Source organism: Mesitornis unicolor, unplaced genomic scaffold (assembly GCF_000695765.1).
Source record: "Mesitornis unicolor isolate BGI_N332 unplaced genomic scaffold, ASM69576v1 scaffold14887, whole genome shotgun sequence".
NCBI classification, from domain to species: domain Eukaryota; kingdom Metazoa; phylum Chordata; class Aves; order Mesitornithiformes; family Mesitornithidae; genus Mesitornis; species Mesitornis unicolor.
This window is the reverse complement of record NW_010194456.1, coordinates 1-14,645: the sequence shown is the minus strand read 5'-3', so window position 1 is coordinate 14,645 and position 14,645 is coordinate 1. Positions and strand designations below refer to the sequence as shown.

General features: G+C 38.3%; 1 protein-coding gene across 1 annotated transcript in view; it reads left to right on the top strand.

Moving 5' to 3' along the window:
- Positions 1-11,447, top strand: part of TRPC6 (transient receptor potential cation channel, subfamily C, member 6) — a 35,271-nt gene extending 23,824 nt beyond the window's left edge. Inside the window, exons 8-11 of the mRNA XM_010187812.1 lie at positions 2,683-2,886; positions 8,271-8,354; positions 10,222-10,297; positions 11,296-11,447. Coding sequence (XP_010186114.1) covers positions 2,683-2,886; positions 8,271-8,354; positions 10,222-10,297; positions 11,296-11,447 — 516 coding nt within the window. The remainder of the gene's footprint in view (positions 1-2,682; positions 2,887-8,270; positions 8,355-10,221; positions 10,298-11,295) is intronic.
- The last annotated feature ends 3,198 nt before the right edge of the window (positions 11,448-14,645 follow it).

Sequence of the window (14,645 nt, the reverse complement as noted above, 5' to 3'; positions counted from 1 at the left end):
TTATGATGAAATATCACCACATTTACTGTTATACCTAAATGTCTAAATCTCCTGGAAAATCTTCCTTGTTGACATCTTATCGAGAAAAATAACACAAAGGCTTTTGGAATATATTTGCAGAAAATATTAATTCCACTGTACGTTTTTAATATAAAATACCTGGAAATTACCCAGCTGTATGTGCTTGCAATAGTAAGAACTAGAGTGGACTAAGAAACTGCTGAAGTGTGTTGTGTTCCTGAGGAGGATGGGCTGCATTGTGTGACTTTGTGAATCTGTCCTTTGCCTCATTTGTAGTTGTTATTTCAGTAGTGTCCCTCTTGCTGCAAAGTTTATTCCTCTGCCTTGGCCTTGGAAGCAAGTCTATAACATGCTGTTTTCTTCTTTTATTTGAAAAAGTGTTCCTCTGGTCCTCTGTAGTGAACAAAACTTGATGAATTAATCAGCAGGGCTAATGAAAGTCAGCATGAAATTTTGCATGCCATGGGAAGCAGAAGGCTAAATCATTATCATTGTCTAGAAAAGAAGGAAGGAGCTAGGTCATCCCAGCCTTTCCCAGGTGATGCCCTTGTCACAAAGCAGCAGACTCTGGTTGTTTGACACTGCTCTGGTCCCAAGTTTTGGGCTCTGGTTTGTGACTGTAGTGATCTTGAGCATCTTGAGCAAAAGCAACATATACTGTAGGGAGGTTCAGATTCTTCTTACTCAGGAGGTCACAGAACAAACTATAAGATTCAGAGCAATAAAAAACAGGCTATTATTCAAAAATATGGTGACTAGATACAAACAGCTTCTAAATCCAGCTGCAGCAGTATTGAGTCACATCCTTGAACGTGACATCAGTCCTTTCTGCAGAAAATCCTCTTGAACTTTACAGGGAGGAATAAAGTGAGTGTTTTGGCTATCGTAAATGTTAAACATAAACCATGGTGATGATAGCATACCTGATTCAATCATATATTCCAGCAAATGGAAGGAATTAGGTAAGAATTTTTTAAAACTGTTTTTTTAGCTTTTTAAAGTGTTTTTTTTTCTTTAAACTTGAAGCTAAAAAAGAGTAAAATTGTCATTTAAAATTCCAATAATGTGTCTTCTTCAGAAAAAATATAATAGACTAATTGTTGGGGAGCAGTCATAAGCGGTGTTCCCCAGGGCTCAGTTTTGGGGCCAGTTCTGTTTAACATCTTTATCAAGGATCTGGATGAGGGGATTGAGTGCTCCCTCAGCAAGTTTGCAGATGACACTAAGTTGGGAGGGAGTGTTGATCTGCCTGAGGGTAGAAAGGCTCTGCAGAGGGACCTGGACAGGCTGAATCAATGGACTGAGGCCAACTGTATGAGCTTCAACAAGGCCAAGTGCCGGGTTCTGCACTGCGATTGCAATAACCCCATGCAGCGCTACAGACTTGGGGACAACTGACTGGAAAGCTGCCATGCAGAAAAGGACCTGGGGGTGTTGGTGGACAGCAGGATGATCATGAGCCAGCAATGTGCCCTTGCTGGCCAAGAGGGCCAATGGCATCCTGGGGTGTATTAGAAGGACTGTGGTCAGTAGGTCGAGAGAGGTTCTCCTTCCCCTCTACTCTGCCCTGATGAGACTGCATCTGGAATATTGTGTCCAGTTCTGGGCCTCTCAGTTCAAGAAGGACAGGGAATTGCTTGAAAGAGTCCAGCGCAGAGCCACAAGGATGATTGAGGGAGTGGAACACCTCCCTTACGAGGAGCGGCTGAGGGAGCTGGGTCTTTTTAGCTTGGAGAAGTGGAGACTGAGGGGTGACCTCATTCATGTTTATAGGTTTGTAAAGGGCAAGTGTCAGGGGAAAGGAGCCAGGCTCTTCTGTCTGATGTCCAATGACAGGACAAGGGGCAATGGTTGCAAACTGGAACGTAGGAAGTTCAATCTGAACATGAGGAAAAACTTTTTTACTGTGAGGGTGACAGAGCACTGGACCAGGCTGCCCAGAGAGGTTGTGGAGTCTCCTTCTCTGGAGACATACAAAACCCGCCTGGACGTGTTCCTGTGTGACCTAGTCTAGGTGATCCTGTTCTGGCAGGGGGATTGGACTAGATGATCTTTTGAGGTCCCTTCCAACTCCTAATATTCTGTGATTCTGTGATTCTGTAATTGCTACAGAAGAGTCCAATGAGATAAGAAATCAGAACTGGTAGTCTCATTGAGAGGTTTACAATTTTGTTATGTTAATGTAGAATTTTTCCATTTTATTTAGTGAACATGACAGTGTTCCAAGCAAGGACAACTCAGGCAAGCCCTAATAGATGAATTTTGGGTGTTGCTGTGAATCTTTAAATTGGGCATTTCATTGTGTGCTTTTAAGTCAGAGCTTTCCTTCTTATCTTAGAATCATTAGGGTTGAAAAAGACCCTTAAGGTCATCAAGTCCATCAACTCAACACTACCACACTGTTTATCAGTGTTTATCAGTGTCTTTAGAAAGAGCACCAAAGAAAGAGGTCTGTCTTTGTGATCCTGTATTCCAGACTATAAACACTCACTCTGGAGTAACCAATGTTTAAATCAAATCACCTTTGTTCTTCTGTAATTGCATTTTTTAATGGATTATTAAGCCAGTTACAATCAAAACACACATAAAGTTTAGCTAAAGCATCTTTAATAGTTAAAGTGTTATTAACAGTGTACTAACAGACATGTTTCTGTTTTACAGGATGATGCTGATGTAGAATGGAAATTTGCAAGGGCTAAACTTTGGTTTTCTTACTTTGAAGAAGGGAGAACTCTACCAGTACCTTTCAATTTAGTGCCAAGCCCAAAATCTTTGCTGTATCTCCTACTCAGAATGAAAAAGTGGATTTCTAAACCATTTCTGTGCCAAAAGAAAAGCTTTCAGGAAGATGCAGAGATGAACAAGGTAGTTGTATACTGTGTATACTGACTGCTAATTTTAAAAGATAAAACTGATTTTAACTTCAGTTTTCTTCTTGACTTATTTTTCTGGTTAATTTCCCAACGTAACCAATACTGAAGTCAGTCATTATGTACAGGCTGAAATTCATGCTTTGTTTTTAAAGATAAGGTATTTCTCTACACCTGTAATCAGTTAAGTCCAAAAACATCATTGCAAATTTACAGTTCTTCCTGCTTCTTGTGACAGAATCAGAGAGTAATTCAGGTTGGAAGGGAGCTCAAGAGCTCTCTGGCCCAACCTCCTGCTCACAGCAGGGTTAACTCTGAGGTCAAGCCTCGACCTTCCCTAAATGTGCTGTCACTAAATCCCCTGCCCCACTGAGCAACAGGCCCGTGTTTTCCTTTTTCAGCCTTATACTGCTATTGTAGTGGTAGAAGCTCTTCTTACTGCCCTTGCAAATGTCAACTTAAGGTGAGCTTTATCTTTCCTAACAGCACCCTCACAGGCCTGGGCAGTTTCTAAATTCCCCCTTTGTAGCCTGTCTCTGCTTCCACTGAGAATGCAGCCTGCTTTGATTGTAAAGCATTCTGTTATCTGGTTTATTTACACAACAAGTCCAGTAAAAGGCACTTGAGGTGATACATTGCTGTATCCCATGGGCTTATTTAAAGAGTTTATAGTCAGTCTGGTTTTCCTGCAGTGTCTTGGTATAAATTAATTGCTTTACGAAAACATGGGGTATAGCACCTGGTGTTAAATGGTGCTGGAAGGGTGAAGAGTAGAACCGTTGTAACATGTTAGGGGAGAAGAGCTTTGCAGGACAACTGATCAGGCTTAGTGAGCAGGAAGGTGAGCATGTGGTGACATTCACATAAACCCAGAAATTGCAGGTTTTCATAGTGGCAGAATCAAATGTGTCATTTGTGGAACTTCTTAATATGGGAGGATCTTTTTTAAAATAGGCAGCAGTCTTAGCAGAGACCTTAGATAGGAGTTCCTGAGTCTCCAGTCAAGAGTCAATAGACTGGAGATCAGTAGAGAAATTACATGCATCTGTGAGCTCTCTGTCACCAATGTGACAAGCACTTTGCCATCACACTGTCACAGGGGTTAAGATTGTTATTAACTTCAGATACCTTGTGTGTACTAGGTTTAGTTTTTCTAACATTTCACAGATCTCTCTTCATGTTACTTGGGACACCTAATCATAAGGTGTTTAAGACTTATCAGAGGTGATGCTGCATTTGTTCATGTTTTTCATGACTCCAAAATTTGCAAATTGGTTTCATAACTTCCATGAGCAATAAGGTCATTCCTGAAAAACCATAACTTTGGGGAGATGCATATAACCTTCAAACTGGCCTATGCTGAGAAACAATAAATTAAAGGATATTTTTTTTTTCTAATTCCCTTCATTTGTGACTTGAAAAGCACGTAAGTAAGTTATAAGCTGATTTTTAATGACTTTTTAAGATGAAATTCATGTTCCTATAAAACAGGTACTCAAAAATTCCATTCTTGCACACTAAGGAACTAAAATGGATTTTATCATTCCTTTCCAAAATCATATTCAAACCTAGCAATTCAGATGGCTAGAAAGGTGCAAGTTGTAAATTACCAGTTCTAGATAAAACAGTAATAATTGTGTCTGCTTTTACAGCAGTCCCTTTCAAAGAGAGCTGTGAGGATGCAACCACGATTTATCAGACTTTTTCCTAACCCTGAATTAATTCTTAGTCTTCAAATATTAATGCTTTCCACTTACTGCAGATTGTAGTATAACTAATGCTAAATGAAATGTGCTTACTCCCCAGTCGAAGGAGCTATAAAACTGCAAATCAAATAAAAAAAAAAAGGTTTTACGTTGAAAACATAAAGCAGATGAATTGCATCTGTTCATTCCTCAGCTTTTCCAGCAGGGTGATTGATACTGCCAGATGATTACATTTTTCCTTACCTTTTGGACCACCACATACTGTGGAGCTGACTTTGTCTGAATCTGTCAGATACTGCCATCCTTCACATTTCTAAAAAAGTAAATAAAATGTTTTTATGTCACATTTTGACTCACTGTTGATGACCTGTTATTGTTGAGGCTGTTTTATGGCACCTTCTCAAAGGCATTCTCAGGCTTTTTAGGTTTTGACTTGGGACTCAACCTGTGACTGCTGAGCAAGGAGCTACTTTAAACACAATGAGCTGTGCAAAGATAAGAAACTATTTGGCAAGACTGGTCCCAAGACTTGGTGGCTGTATCTGTGCTAGTAAATGAAATGTGACAGGGAGCTTATCTTGGCACTGAGGCCAGATCAGGAGTGGCTTGCCCCTATTCAAGCAGTTTTCCTCCCGAAGTAGGGTTGCTGCAAGCTGTTGCCCCCAGACCATTCCAGTTGCCAGACTGTGCCTAGGGAGGGAGCCAGTTGCTCTGGTGCCAGTCCTAGTTGGGAGAACACTGAAAGTTTACTGATAGAAGACATTGCACTGCCGTATCCAGAAATATTAGCACATGCTTGAGTGTACTGATTCAGACCCAGCCTATGGGTCTTTGCTCTATCTACAGAGCCTGCATCTTCTCAGTGCAAAAGCAGTAGCAGCACCAAGGTGAGTGTAAAGACAAGAATTAAGATAGAAAGGGGGGAAATTCTTCCTCTGTCCTGATTGCTGTTGGCAGAAAGCAAAGCCAGATGCCAGCAATACTGAAGGGCGAGTGATTTACATACCTGTGTTCAAAGTGCAGCACAGCAGAAACTAATTTCTTGAGACACAGCTACATGTAATAATAGAGGCTGTGAAGATGTTTTCTTTCAGGCTATTAATTAAAACTCACAGATTTCTTCTGTTTCAGGCTAGAATTGATGTTTTAAATATCAAGGGAGCAAGACACTCAAACTAACATAGGGGATAAATAAATTAAGAAAAAGGAGAGTTTTAAAGAAATTTACTTTGAGTTTTATTCTAAGTTGAAAAGTTGCCTTTTGAATGAGAAAGTTTATGGTTTAAGAGTCACAGAACTTGTTCATCTTCCTGAGCTGAAAACCAGTAGTGGCAGATGATGTATTTAAACTTTTTTCTTAAAACATGTCTCTTCAGAATAGAAATGAGGAACAACTCATTACTGAAAAAGCTTTAAAACCTCACTCAAACAATAAAAATATGTTAAGTTTTACTTTCTTAGTATAAAACAATGTTTCTGAAGTTTTCATAAGTGACCTCTGGGTCTGTGATTGCAAGCTGAGTCATTTTCAGGAAACTCCCTTCTGGCTCAAGTGTGTACCATTTACTGGCATTCCAACTTATCAGCTGCTTCTGAAAACTGGGATTTAAGATGTTAACAAAGTGCTACACAAAACAGCTACAGTAATTACATTTCTATTCTGATTGCATCGAAATCTAAGTAATACTAGAGAATGACAAAATGAGAAGGAAGTATAAAGAAAAAGCTGTTTTCTAAGAGCAGTGTTCTGTGTATGCTGCATTTCTTCTTTCACAGAACACTCCTGGAGGGGAGTTATTTTTTTTAGGGTTTATATCATAGTTTTATTTAAATTGCATCTTTTTTCCTGCTCCAGTTACTCATATGCAGATATACAGTAGATATTAACTTAAAAATATGAATCCTAGTTCAGTCATTAATGTGACAGGCTGAGTTTACTCTAGTAGTAATTTTTGGGAGAGGAGAATGCCATAGTCATCACCTAAAAAAGTTTTAAATTTTTGTGTAAAAATGAAGTTATAATGAAATCTTGGCAATCTCTGCCACCAAGTGGTCATTCAGTGACATACAATAGATGTCCTGTCCTATTCCTGTTACGTGTGCATATTCAATGATGTTACACACTTCTGATTTACCTGCCAGCTTTTAAGATGCAGTCTGTAGTTAATTAAAGTCAAAATATTGTGTTCAAAAAATGCAGAGTTCTAAAGGGTCAAAGTTAAGCTAAAGGTATTACAGTGTGTCTGGTCTTACAAGTTTGCAGTGTCTCTCTGCTCATTTCACCACATATTAACGATTTTGCTATTTCAAGTGAAAATCAAGGTTTAGTTAAGCATTGGATTAAATTTTGAAGTGAACCACTGTAACGTAAATTTGAAACTGGTAAGCAGCATGGCAGATTACATTTAAAAACCATTATAGAGTACACAATAAATATTAAAAATACACAATAAATATTGAAATACACAATAAAATTAAATGCATTTGTAGCTCATATGTAAACTGATCAGTAACGGGATCATGAATGGTATCACGATTGCAGAAAAAGTCAGAAAGGCTGGGACACACAGGGCTGAAGCCCAAGCTCATGCCCCAGAGCATCTTTGGCCAGGGAGACTTTCCTCTGCCACTGCAAAGGAAGCTAGGAGCTGAAAAAGCAGAAATATATTTTATATTTTAATCTAGTAATAAAGGTGAGACCCAAGAGAGTATTATTAGTTTGAAATCCTGAAAGATATAGTGATTACACAGTCATGTAAATGCACTAGCCACTATTTTTTATTATAAATTGGATACATAGTTTAAGTTAAAATGTTAAGTTAAACTTATGTTTTCTAATATGCATTCAAAACATTTAAGGTAGCCTTATTCAAGCAAGAAAAAGCAACGATAATTTGCCCTTTTTGTACATCTTTAATTCAATTTCCATCCAAATTCAGGTTAATATGTTAGAGATAAATATTCATTATTTATATATGTATATATTACTATATATCTTCTGTCAAGATTTACATCCTTAGTGTTTTATCGGGTAGTGATGCCCTTTCCTTTCAGCACATGTAGTAAAGAAGATGCCAGTCAAGAATACCAGCTGATAATTTCGTCATCTCTATCACGAACTGCATAACCGACTACATTCAGCTATTAATGCGAGTGAGGGGAGGCGCAAACTCCTTGTGTATTTTGTGGTAGCAAAGGTCACATTAGTTATGGGCAAGTGCTATGAAAGAAAGGAAAGGGGCAATGCTGCCTCTCTTCCTTCTTTGGCTTCTCCCCCTCCCTGCCCTGACTCTCATCTCTTGGCTACAAAGCTGAGCCGCATCAGTGCTGCCTTCCTGCTGTGGAGGATCCCTCTCTGGTGCACCCAAGGCTCAAGGGAAGGCCCATGGGGTGGTGGCTGCTCTGCTCTGGTCCTTGGGTGTGGTAGGAGCAGGTGACAGGCAGAGAAAAGAGAGAAAACCTCCCAGGTCTCGCTTTCCTACATCTCGGCCCAAAAGGGTTTGTTTCAGGTCTTGTGATGAAATTCTGCACGGGTATGAGGACTTTAACACAGTAATTTAATACTCCCCAAGTTGAGCTTAACAGTTAGTGCTCTGTCATATGATACATGCAGGAGGTATTTTAACCATATTTTTCTATTTCTTTTGTACTATAAATAATGTTTCCATTTCAGCTTGGTCAAAGGAAGCAATCAAGTATAAGAAGCTCAGATGAAATTCACTTAAACAGTTTAAACAATCCTCCAAGGCAATACCAGGTAAAAAACAGTTTATTTTTAAACAAAATCAAGAAGTAGTAGAACTGGTAGACTGACAGCATAAGGACAGTTTTGAATTTATGTTATACATAGTCTGTGGATTTATTTTGTTTATATCAGAAATAAATGCAATGATTATGTATTTGCAGTACAATCTGAGGATTTCTCTCCTCTTTGTTTCTTAAATGCTACCCTTATAGTGCAATATTTTGAAGTGCTTTAAAAACTGTTTCTAATTTTAAAGACAGATTGAGTCCTTAACTGCACAGTGTGAATTAAGAAAGCAAAAAAGAAACCCAAAGTCTTCCCCTTCCATCTGCTGTAGCAGCTCAGCTTTTTGTACTACACCTCTTCATTCTAATACCTCAAACACTGCAAATATTCTTGAGCCTTTATGCTATCAAAACAGCCTGTTTATTTTGCCTTCTAAACAACTGCAATGAGCCTTTGTGCAGTTAAGTACAAAGAAACCCAGCACAGTCCACATAAAGCTCAGCTGTTCTGGTCCAGAGAGTAGTCCTTTCCTTCCTGTAATACTACAAAACAGGCGGAAAGAAACAGCCAAGAGCTGCCTGAACAAGACCATCTGAATGCAAAAGGGTACGGAAAACAGGTGTACCTTTTTTAACTGTAAAGCAGAAAAAAGCTTTTCCCCTTGGGCAGGCTAGCACTGCTCCACTCTTACATTGTGCAGTGTCTGCACAAGTCTATTCCGAAAATCCCCTGACATTTTCCCAGCCAATTCCATTATGATGCAGTGTTAGATATTAAGATTATAAATTTATCCCATAAACTTGAGGTGGTGTGACTTTTTTTAAAAAACATTCTCGGATTAATAGAATAAACAGTACAGCGGCTGACCTTGCAAGCATGACTGTAGTGATGGCCTGGAACTACTAATCTGGGATGATTCACCTCACAACCACCTCTGGTTAAGTCTATTACTGTGGAGACACAAGCAGACCCATAAACCTATGGATATTTTCTATCTTGTAGTGAAAAACAAAAATTATTGTGTTGTCATGGGTTACACCACATGAAAATATTAAACCCAAAGATAGATCCTCAAATGTAATTAGATACCATGTTTTTATTCAAGTAATTTGAACTAATGGGAGAAGCAGAGGTGTAATTAATTTTTGTTGGAAAGGTAAAATTTACATCTAAATTTGCTGGCCTAGGTTCCCCTTATTATTAGCAGAGAAAGTAGTCATTCGAATGGTGGAATTAATTTGATTAGTTTCAGTTGTCTGAGGTGAACTGTGCTCTCAGGTTTGTTTTTTCTATACATAGAGGGAATTAAAGGTGACTGGCACAGATATGTATATTTGCATTAGAAAATAACTGTATTTGGTTAGATGGGTCCCAGCTGAGACGCTTAAATGACTTCTGAAATTGTGGGTCCAATTTTCTCGGAAGCCTCACATTGGGAAAAGATAACTTATCAAAAATAATATAAAAATAGATTAAAATAAACTGATGGCAAAAGCATTTAGTAATTAGCACTGCTCATCAGGGTCATTATTATCTTCTGGTAGCAATGAAGGCTAGATAGCTTCACCTATATGGAGATCAAAGCTGCACAAGTGTTAATTATTCTCATAGACTCCAATAATACGTTAAGCTTTGTAAATTATAACTTTTGTAAGATGTGTTTAGTTTTCTAACCTTCATGTATGTATGTGCAGAATCATAAAGTTTAAATATCTACTATAGATGAAGGCAGAGATTTTTGCATTATATTCCTTTAACCTGGCAAGTCCTACACTGAAACATCTGAATGCAACAGAAGGTAACAGAGTTCATATTTTGAAATGTCATAGCAATACTAGAAAGTCCAACTAAGAAAGCTTTTTCTTCTCTGCAGAAGATAATGAAGCGTCTCATTAAAAGATACGTACTGAAAGCTCAGATAGATAAGGAAAGTGATGAAGTCAATGAAGGTGAGTATGTTGATGAATTGTATGTTTATCTCTAATCAGAGAATTAAAACACACCAATTAAAGTGGTTACATACACCACTTGAAAAAACATTTCCAAAATAATTAATCCACTTGACCTACTTACAAGTGCAAGATGTAAAACTTGAAATTGAGGTTAAGGAAGAGACATGACTTTCTGTTTCCATTCTCCCATCAGAAGCTATCACTGATCTGACGATTTGATGTGAAAACTGTTGCTACTTCTAGTAATGCCCATGCAGTTCCCATGGGGAAGCTGCATTTAATGCAGCAGCTGCTTTGGGGCACTCCTGTATTCCTTGTGCGGGTATTTGTTCTTACTAGAGATTCATATATGGGGATACACATACTTCAGCATTTTTTTTTCCTGTGATTTATTAGCTGGAAACAGCTAGTGAATGCACTTCACAGAAATGTTCTCAACAACAAGCGATAGAATGAGAAAAAATGGTCTCAAGTTGCAGCAGGGGAGATTTAGACTGAATATTAGGAAAGATTTCTTCACTGAAAGAGTTGTCAAGCGTTGGAACAGGCTGCCCAGGGGAAGTAGTTGAGTCACCATCTCTGAAGGTATTTAAAAGATGCGTAGACGTGGTGCTTTGGGACATGGTTTATTGGTAGACTTGGCAGTGTTAGTTTTATGGTTGGACTCAATGATTTTAAAACTCTTCCAACATAAATGAGTCTATGACTCTATGATCTCTCTTGCAGCAGAACAGCACCTTCCATCTAATGGATCATTTGATTTTTGAGAACTGATGTGATCTCTCACACTTCTGCCTTCAGTTTTGTTTGGTTCCTGAGCAGCATCTTCATATTCCTATCCTTAAGCCACCATTCTTCAATGGGCAGCAGAACATCAACTTCTTTTGTTTCAACAAAGAAATCCAAAGAAAACCCTTGATAACTATGAGATACTTAGATATGCTGGTTTTTTCCCTTTGTTTCTTAATAGTGTGATCTTCTGATGTCTGTTACAGGTGAACTGAAGGAAATTAAACAGGACATCTCAAGTCTCCGGTATGAACTCCTTGAGGAAAAATCTCACAATTCTGAAGATCTAGCAGAACTGATAAGGAAACTTGGGGAAAAACTGTCAATTAACTCTAAGGAAGAAGAAAGCAAGAGATAACCTAGATGTTTAAGAAATGCAACAGAGCATTAACAATTCACTTAAAGCCATATTTCTGTTTTTCTCAAGTCTAGCTCACATTTCTGCAGCGGATTCAGAAATTAAATCATTCCAGTTCCTTATTGAAAAACCACAGTGGAAAATCCTCTAGTTCTGTGGTAGGGAGGAGATACCACTAGAGTAAAGATACTTATTTATTCTTTACGTGATAAAAAAGAGTTAATAGGAGATAATTTTAATATTCAATTTACCTCTTTTAGAATTCCACTGGAATCTGGATAAGCCCAGTCATGAAAGAGTAAAAGCATAAATCTAAACTTTTCGTACATTAACTGGTTATTTTTGCAAATTTCCTTTTTTAGATTCTTACATATATTTTAGTGAAGCAAAAGAGGAAAATTCCAGGCTTTTACATATTTCTGTCAAAAGCTGTTTCATTTTTCAAGCATTCCCAATTAGCATTAAAAAAAAAAGCTGACTGCCTTTCTTAAAAATGTGCAGGATATTGAAGTAACTTATTTGAACGTTTCCTTGAAGAGGCAGATATGAGCATACTCAGAGCACTGTGTTACACTTTTCCCTACTTATCTCAGTCATCACTGGACTATCCTGAAAGATACCTAGGTTCTAGTGGAAGACAGAGCATTAAGAAAGAAGTATTTTTCATCAAAGTTATTGAAAAGCTATTGCTGAGGCCTGAAGAAAACTTCTTTATAACAAAATAATTAATCCTTGAAGTTCCAGAATTCTGAAATTCTCCAGATGTTGTGTCTTGAAGTAAAACTCTCAAACTGTGGGCTAGGGGTTTTGAATGTACAGCTGGTAACGTGTCTATTTAAGGTGGAAGACACTAAAATATTAGGTGCAAACCCTCTCTCTGAATTCTAGAAATGTCATGCTTTAGGGACCATGTTTCCTCACAGTTAAACTTGCTTAAATCATTGAATTTTGTTCAGATCTGTCCTTAGCAAACAAAAACATGTTGTTCCAAAATTTCATGAGACCTTTTCTACGGATTGTCATCTCTTGTCCTTTTTACCACTGGAGAAAGCTCAGCTCTTGCGCTGAATTCCCTAGGTCTCCTTCAATGAAGAATCTTCACTGCATGTCATCAGCAGAAGCATCCAGCGCTTCCAGCCTACCCACTGCAATACTTCTTCTATGTCTCCTGTTAAACTGGAGAAGAAGTAGCCCATGCCATGTCTGGCTGGTAGGTGTGTGAGTGGCCAGCTAATACATCCATGCAGGACAGTCAGCTGGTTTCTGTTTCTCCAGATAGATACAGGGTAAACTCCATCCAATTTTTCCCTCATAATAAAAAATAAACTATTACTATAAAAATAGTAATTTGGGTTTCTCTCCTCTGACAGTTACCAATTCTGGGACTGTTAGATATACTACATTGGAGAACTCTGCTCCTTTTTCAGCTTGGTTGAAATTAGTGAAAGGACTGTGAAAAATTGTAACAGGAACATCAAGATAACACACCTGTAAAAGCCTTGTATGTTTAGGAAACAAAGCTGAAAATGGCTTGTCAGTAATTGCTTTTAAATTAGCTTTGTGAAACTTATTTATTGTGGAATGTATCAGAATGTTTCTGCCTCTCCCTTTTAGACTGGAGGTTATTTTTAATGGGTTTATATTAGTTTCTAGCTGAATTTACTCATAGTCTTTAAAAAAAAAAGTTGATTAAATCACTGTTTATTTTCAGGGGAAAAAGGGTATATTAGAACAGGTTTTGAAATCATGTGGAGACAGGTGAAGGCGAGGGGCTATGTCCTACCTGGAAAGCAATGGAAGCCACTGTGGAGGTCAGCCTGCCCAAGGGTGTTTGTCAGGGCCTGGGGGAACTGCTCAACCTCCTGCTTGGCCCATCAGTTTAGCTGCAAATGAAGCATGTGAAGCATGAATTCATGTCCTGTGGGCCTCAGGTGTAATGATTTCAGGGCTTAGAAACATTTAAGTCTTCTTCCCCTGAGGGAGGAGAAAGAAAGTGAGGTTTTCAAAAGTGGTAGAGCAGTTTGTACTAAAACCCACAGTGTGCTGGCCTGAAAAACTATGAGCTACAGAATAGCCAATTTCGTAACTTGCCTTTGATGATGAAAAAGCATTACCTCATAACCTGCAGTGTTTCCTGCGGAAATGAACAAGGGGTACCACAGACTCTGGGAAAACCTACTACTGGCTGGTCTTTGGCAGAAACACTCTGGTTCGTGTGTGGAAAATGAAGGCAGTTGAGGTGATCTCAGGCTGGAAGGCAGCATGATTGCAACTGCACTGCCTTTTGGCTCCTGGATGGTTCCTGCCCATCTCCTTTGGCCAGGACTGGCCACTGATTTTGAGTTCCCAGTTGAATACTTTGAGCCTGGTTTTCTGAAGTGGTGAGCACTCGCTACAGCTCCGTTGAGTGACTGCATTAGAGACCATACTGCTCGAAGCAGATCTTCCACCTTTGACCAAGCTCTTTGGAATATCGGTTGGTCAGAACTTGAGGTAACAAGGAGAGTCAAAGTTCGCTTTCAGTAATCAAAAATCTTTATTTTTTATCACTGTAACATACAATTTGGATCTGTGGTCTAGTGCTAGATGATGGTAAAACCTTCGATCTCCATAAAGCTAATGTAAGGAAATACATAAACGCAGTTTATGATCCAGGCACTTTTAAAGTGAAGATTTTTATTACTGAGGTAAAATGGACACTGTGAATTTGTTTAAGCCCAAATTTTGACTTACCTTAAAACTATAAGACTGTAATGTATATATTGTATTTCATGAAGAAAACACATATGGATTTTTTAAATTCAATGAAGATATTTTATATGTAGTTATTACTTATGGAACAATTTGTTGAATATATTTGAAGAGGTCTATTGCCAAATGTAGTGTAACAAGCAATGTAGTATTTGAAATGAGCACAATACCAAATATATTATTCTGATAAAAAAATTAAATGTACCAGACTCAAAATGTCTTTGTGATGCATTTTATGAATGTGTTGGTCCATCGCTAGGAACCTTTGGCTGCTCTTGCTTGGAAGGCAACAGCAAGACAAATATGTAAGAACTCATTAATTTGCTAGCAACACTAGTACAAAAAAAGGTGTCACGGAAGGAACAAAGGTCTTTTTGTAGTTGATTAGACTCAAAGTCAGGTATTTTGTCTGCTGTGACTTACTGTGACTGATGCTAGATGTTTCGG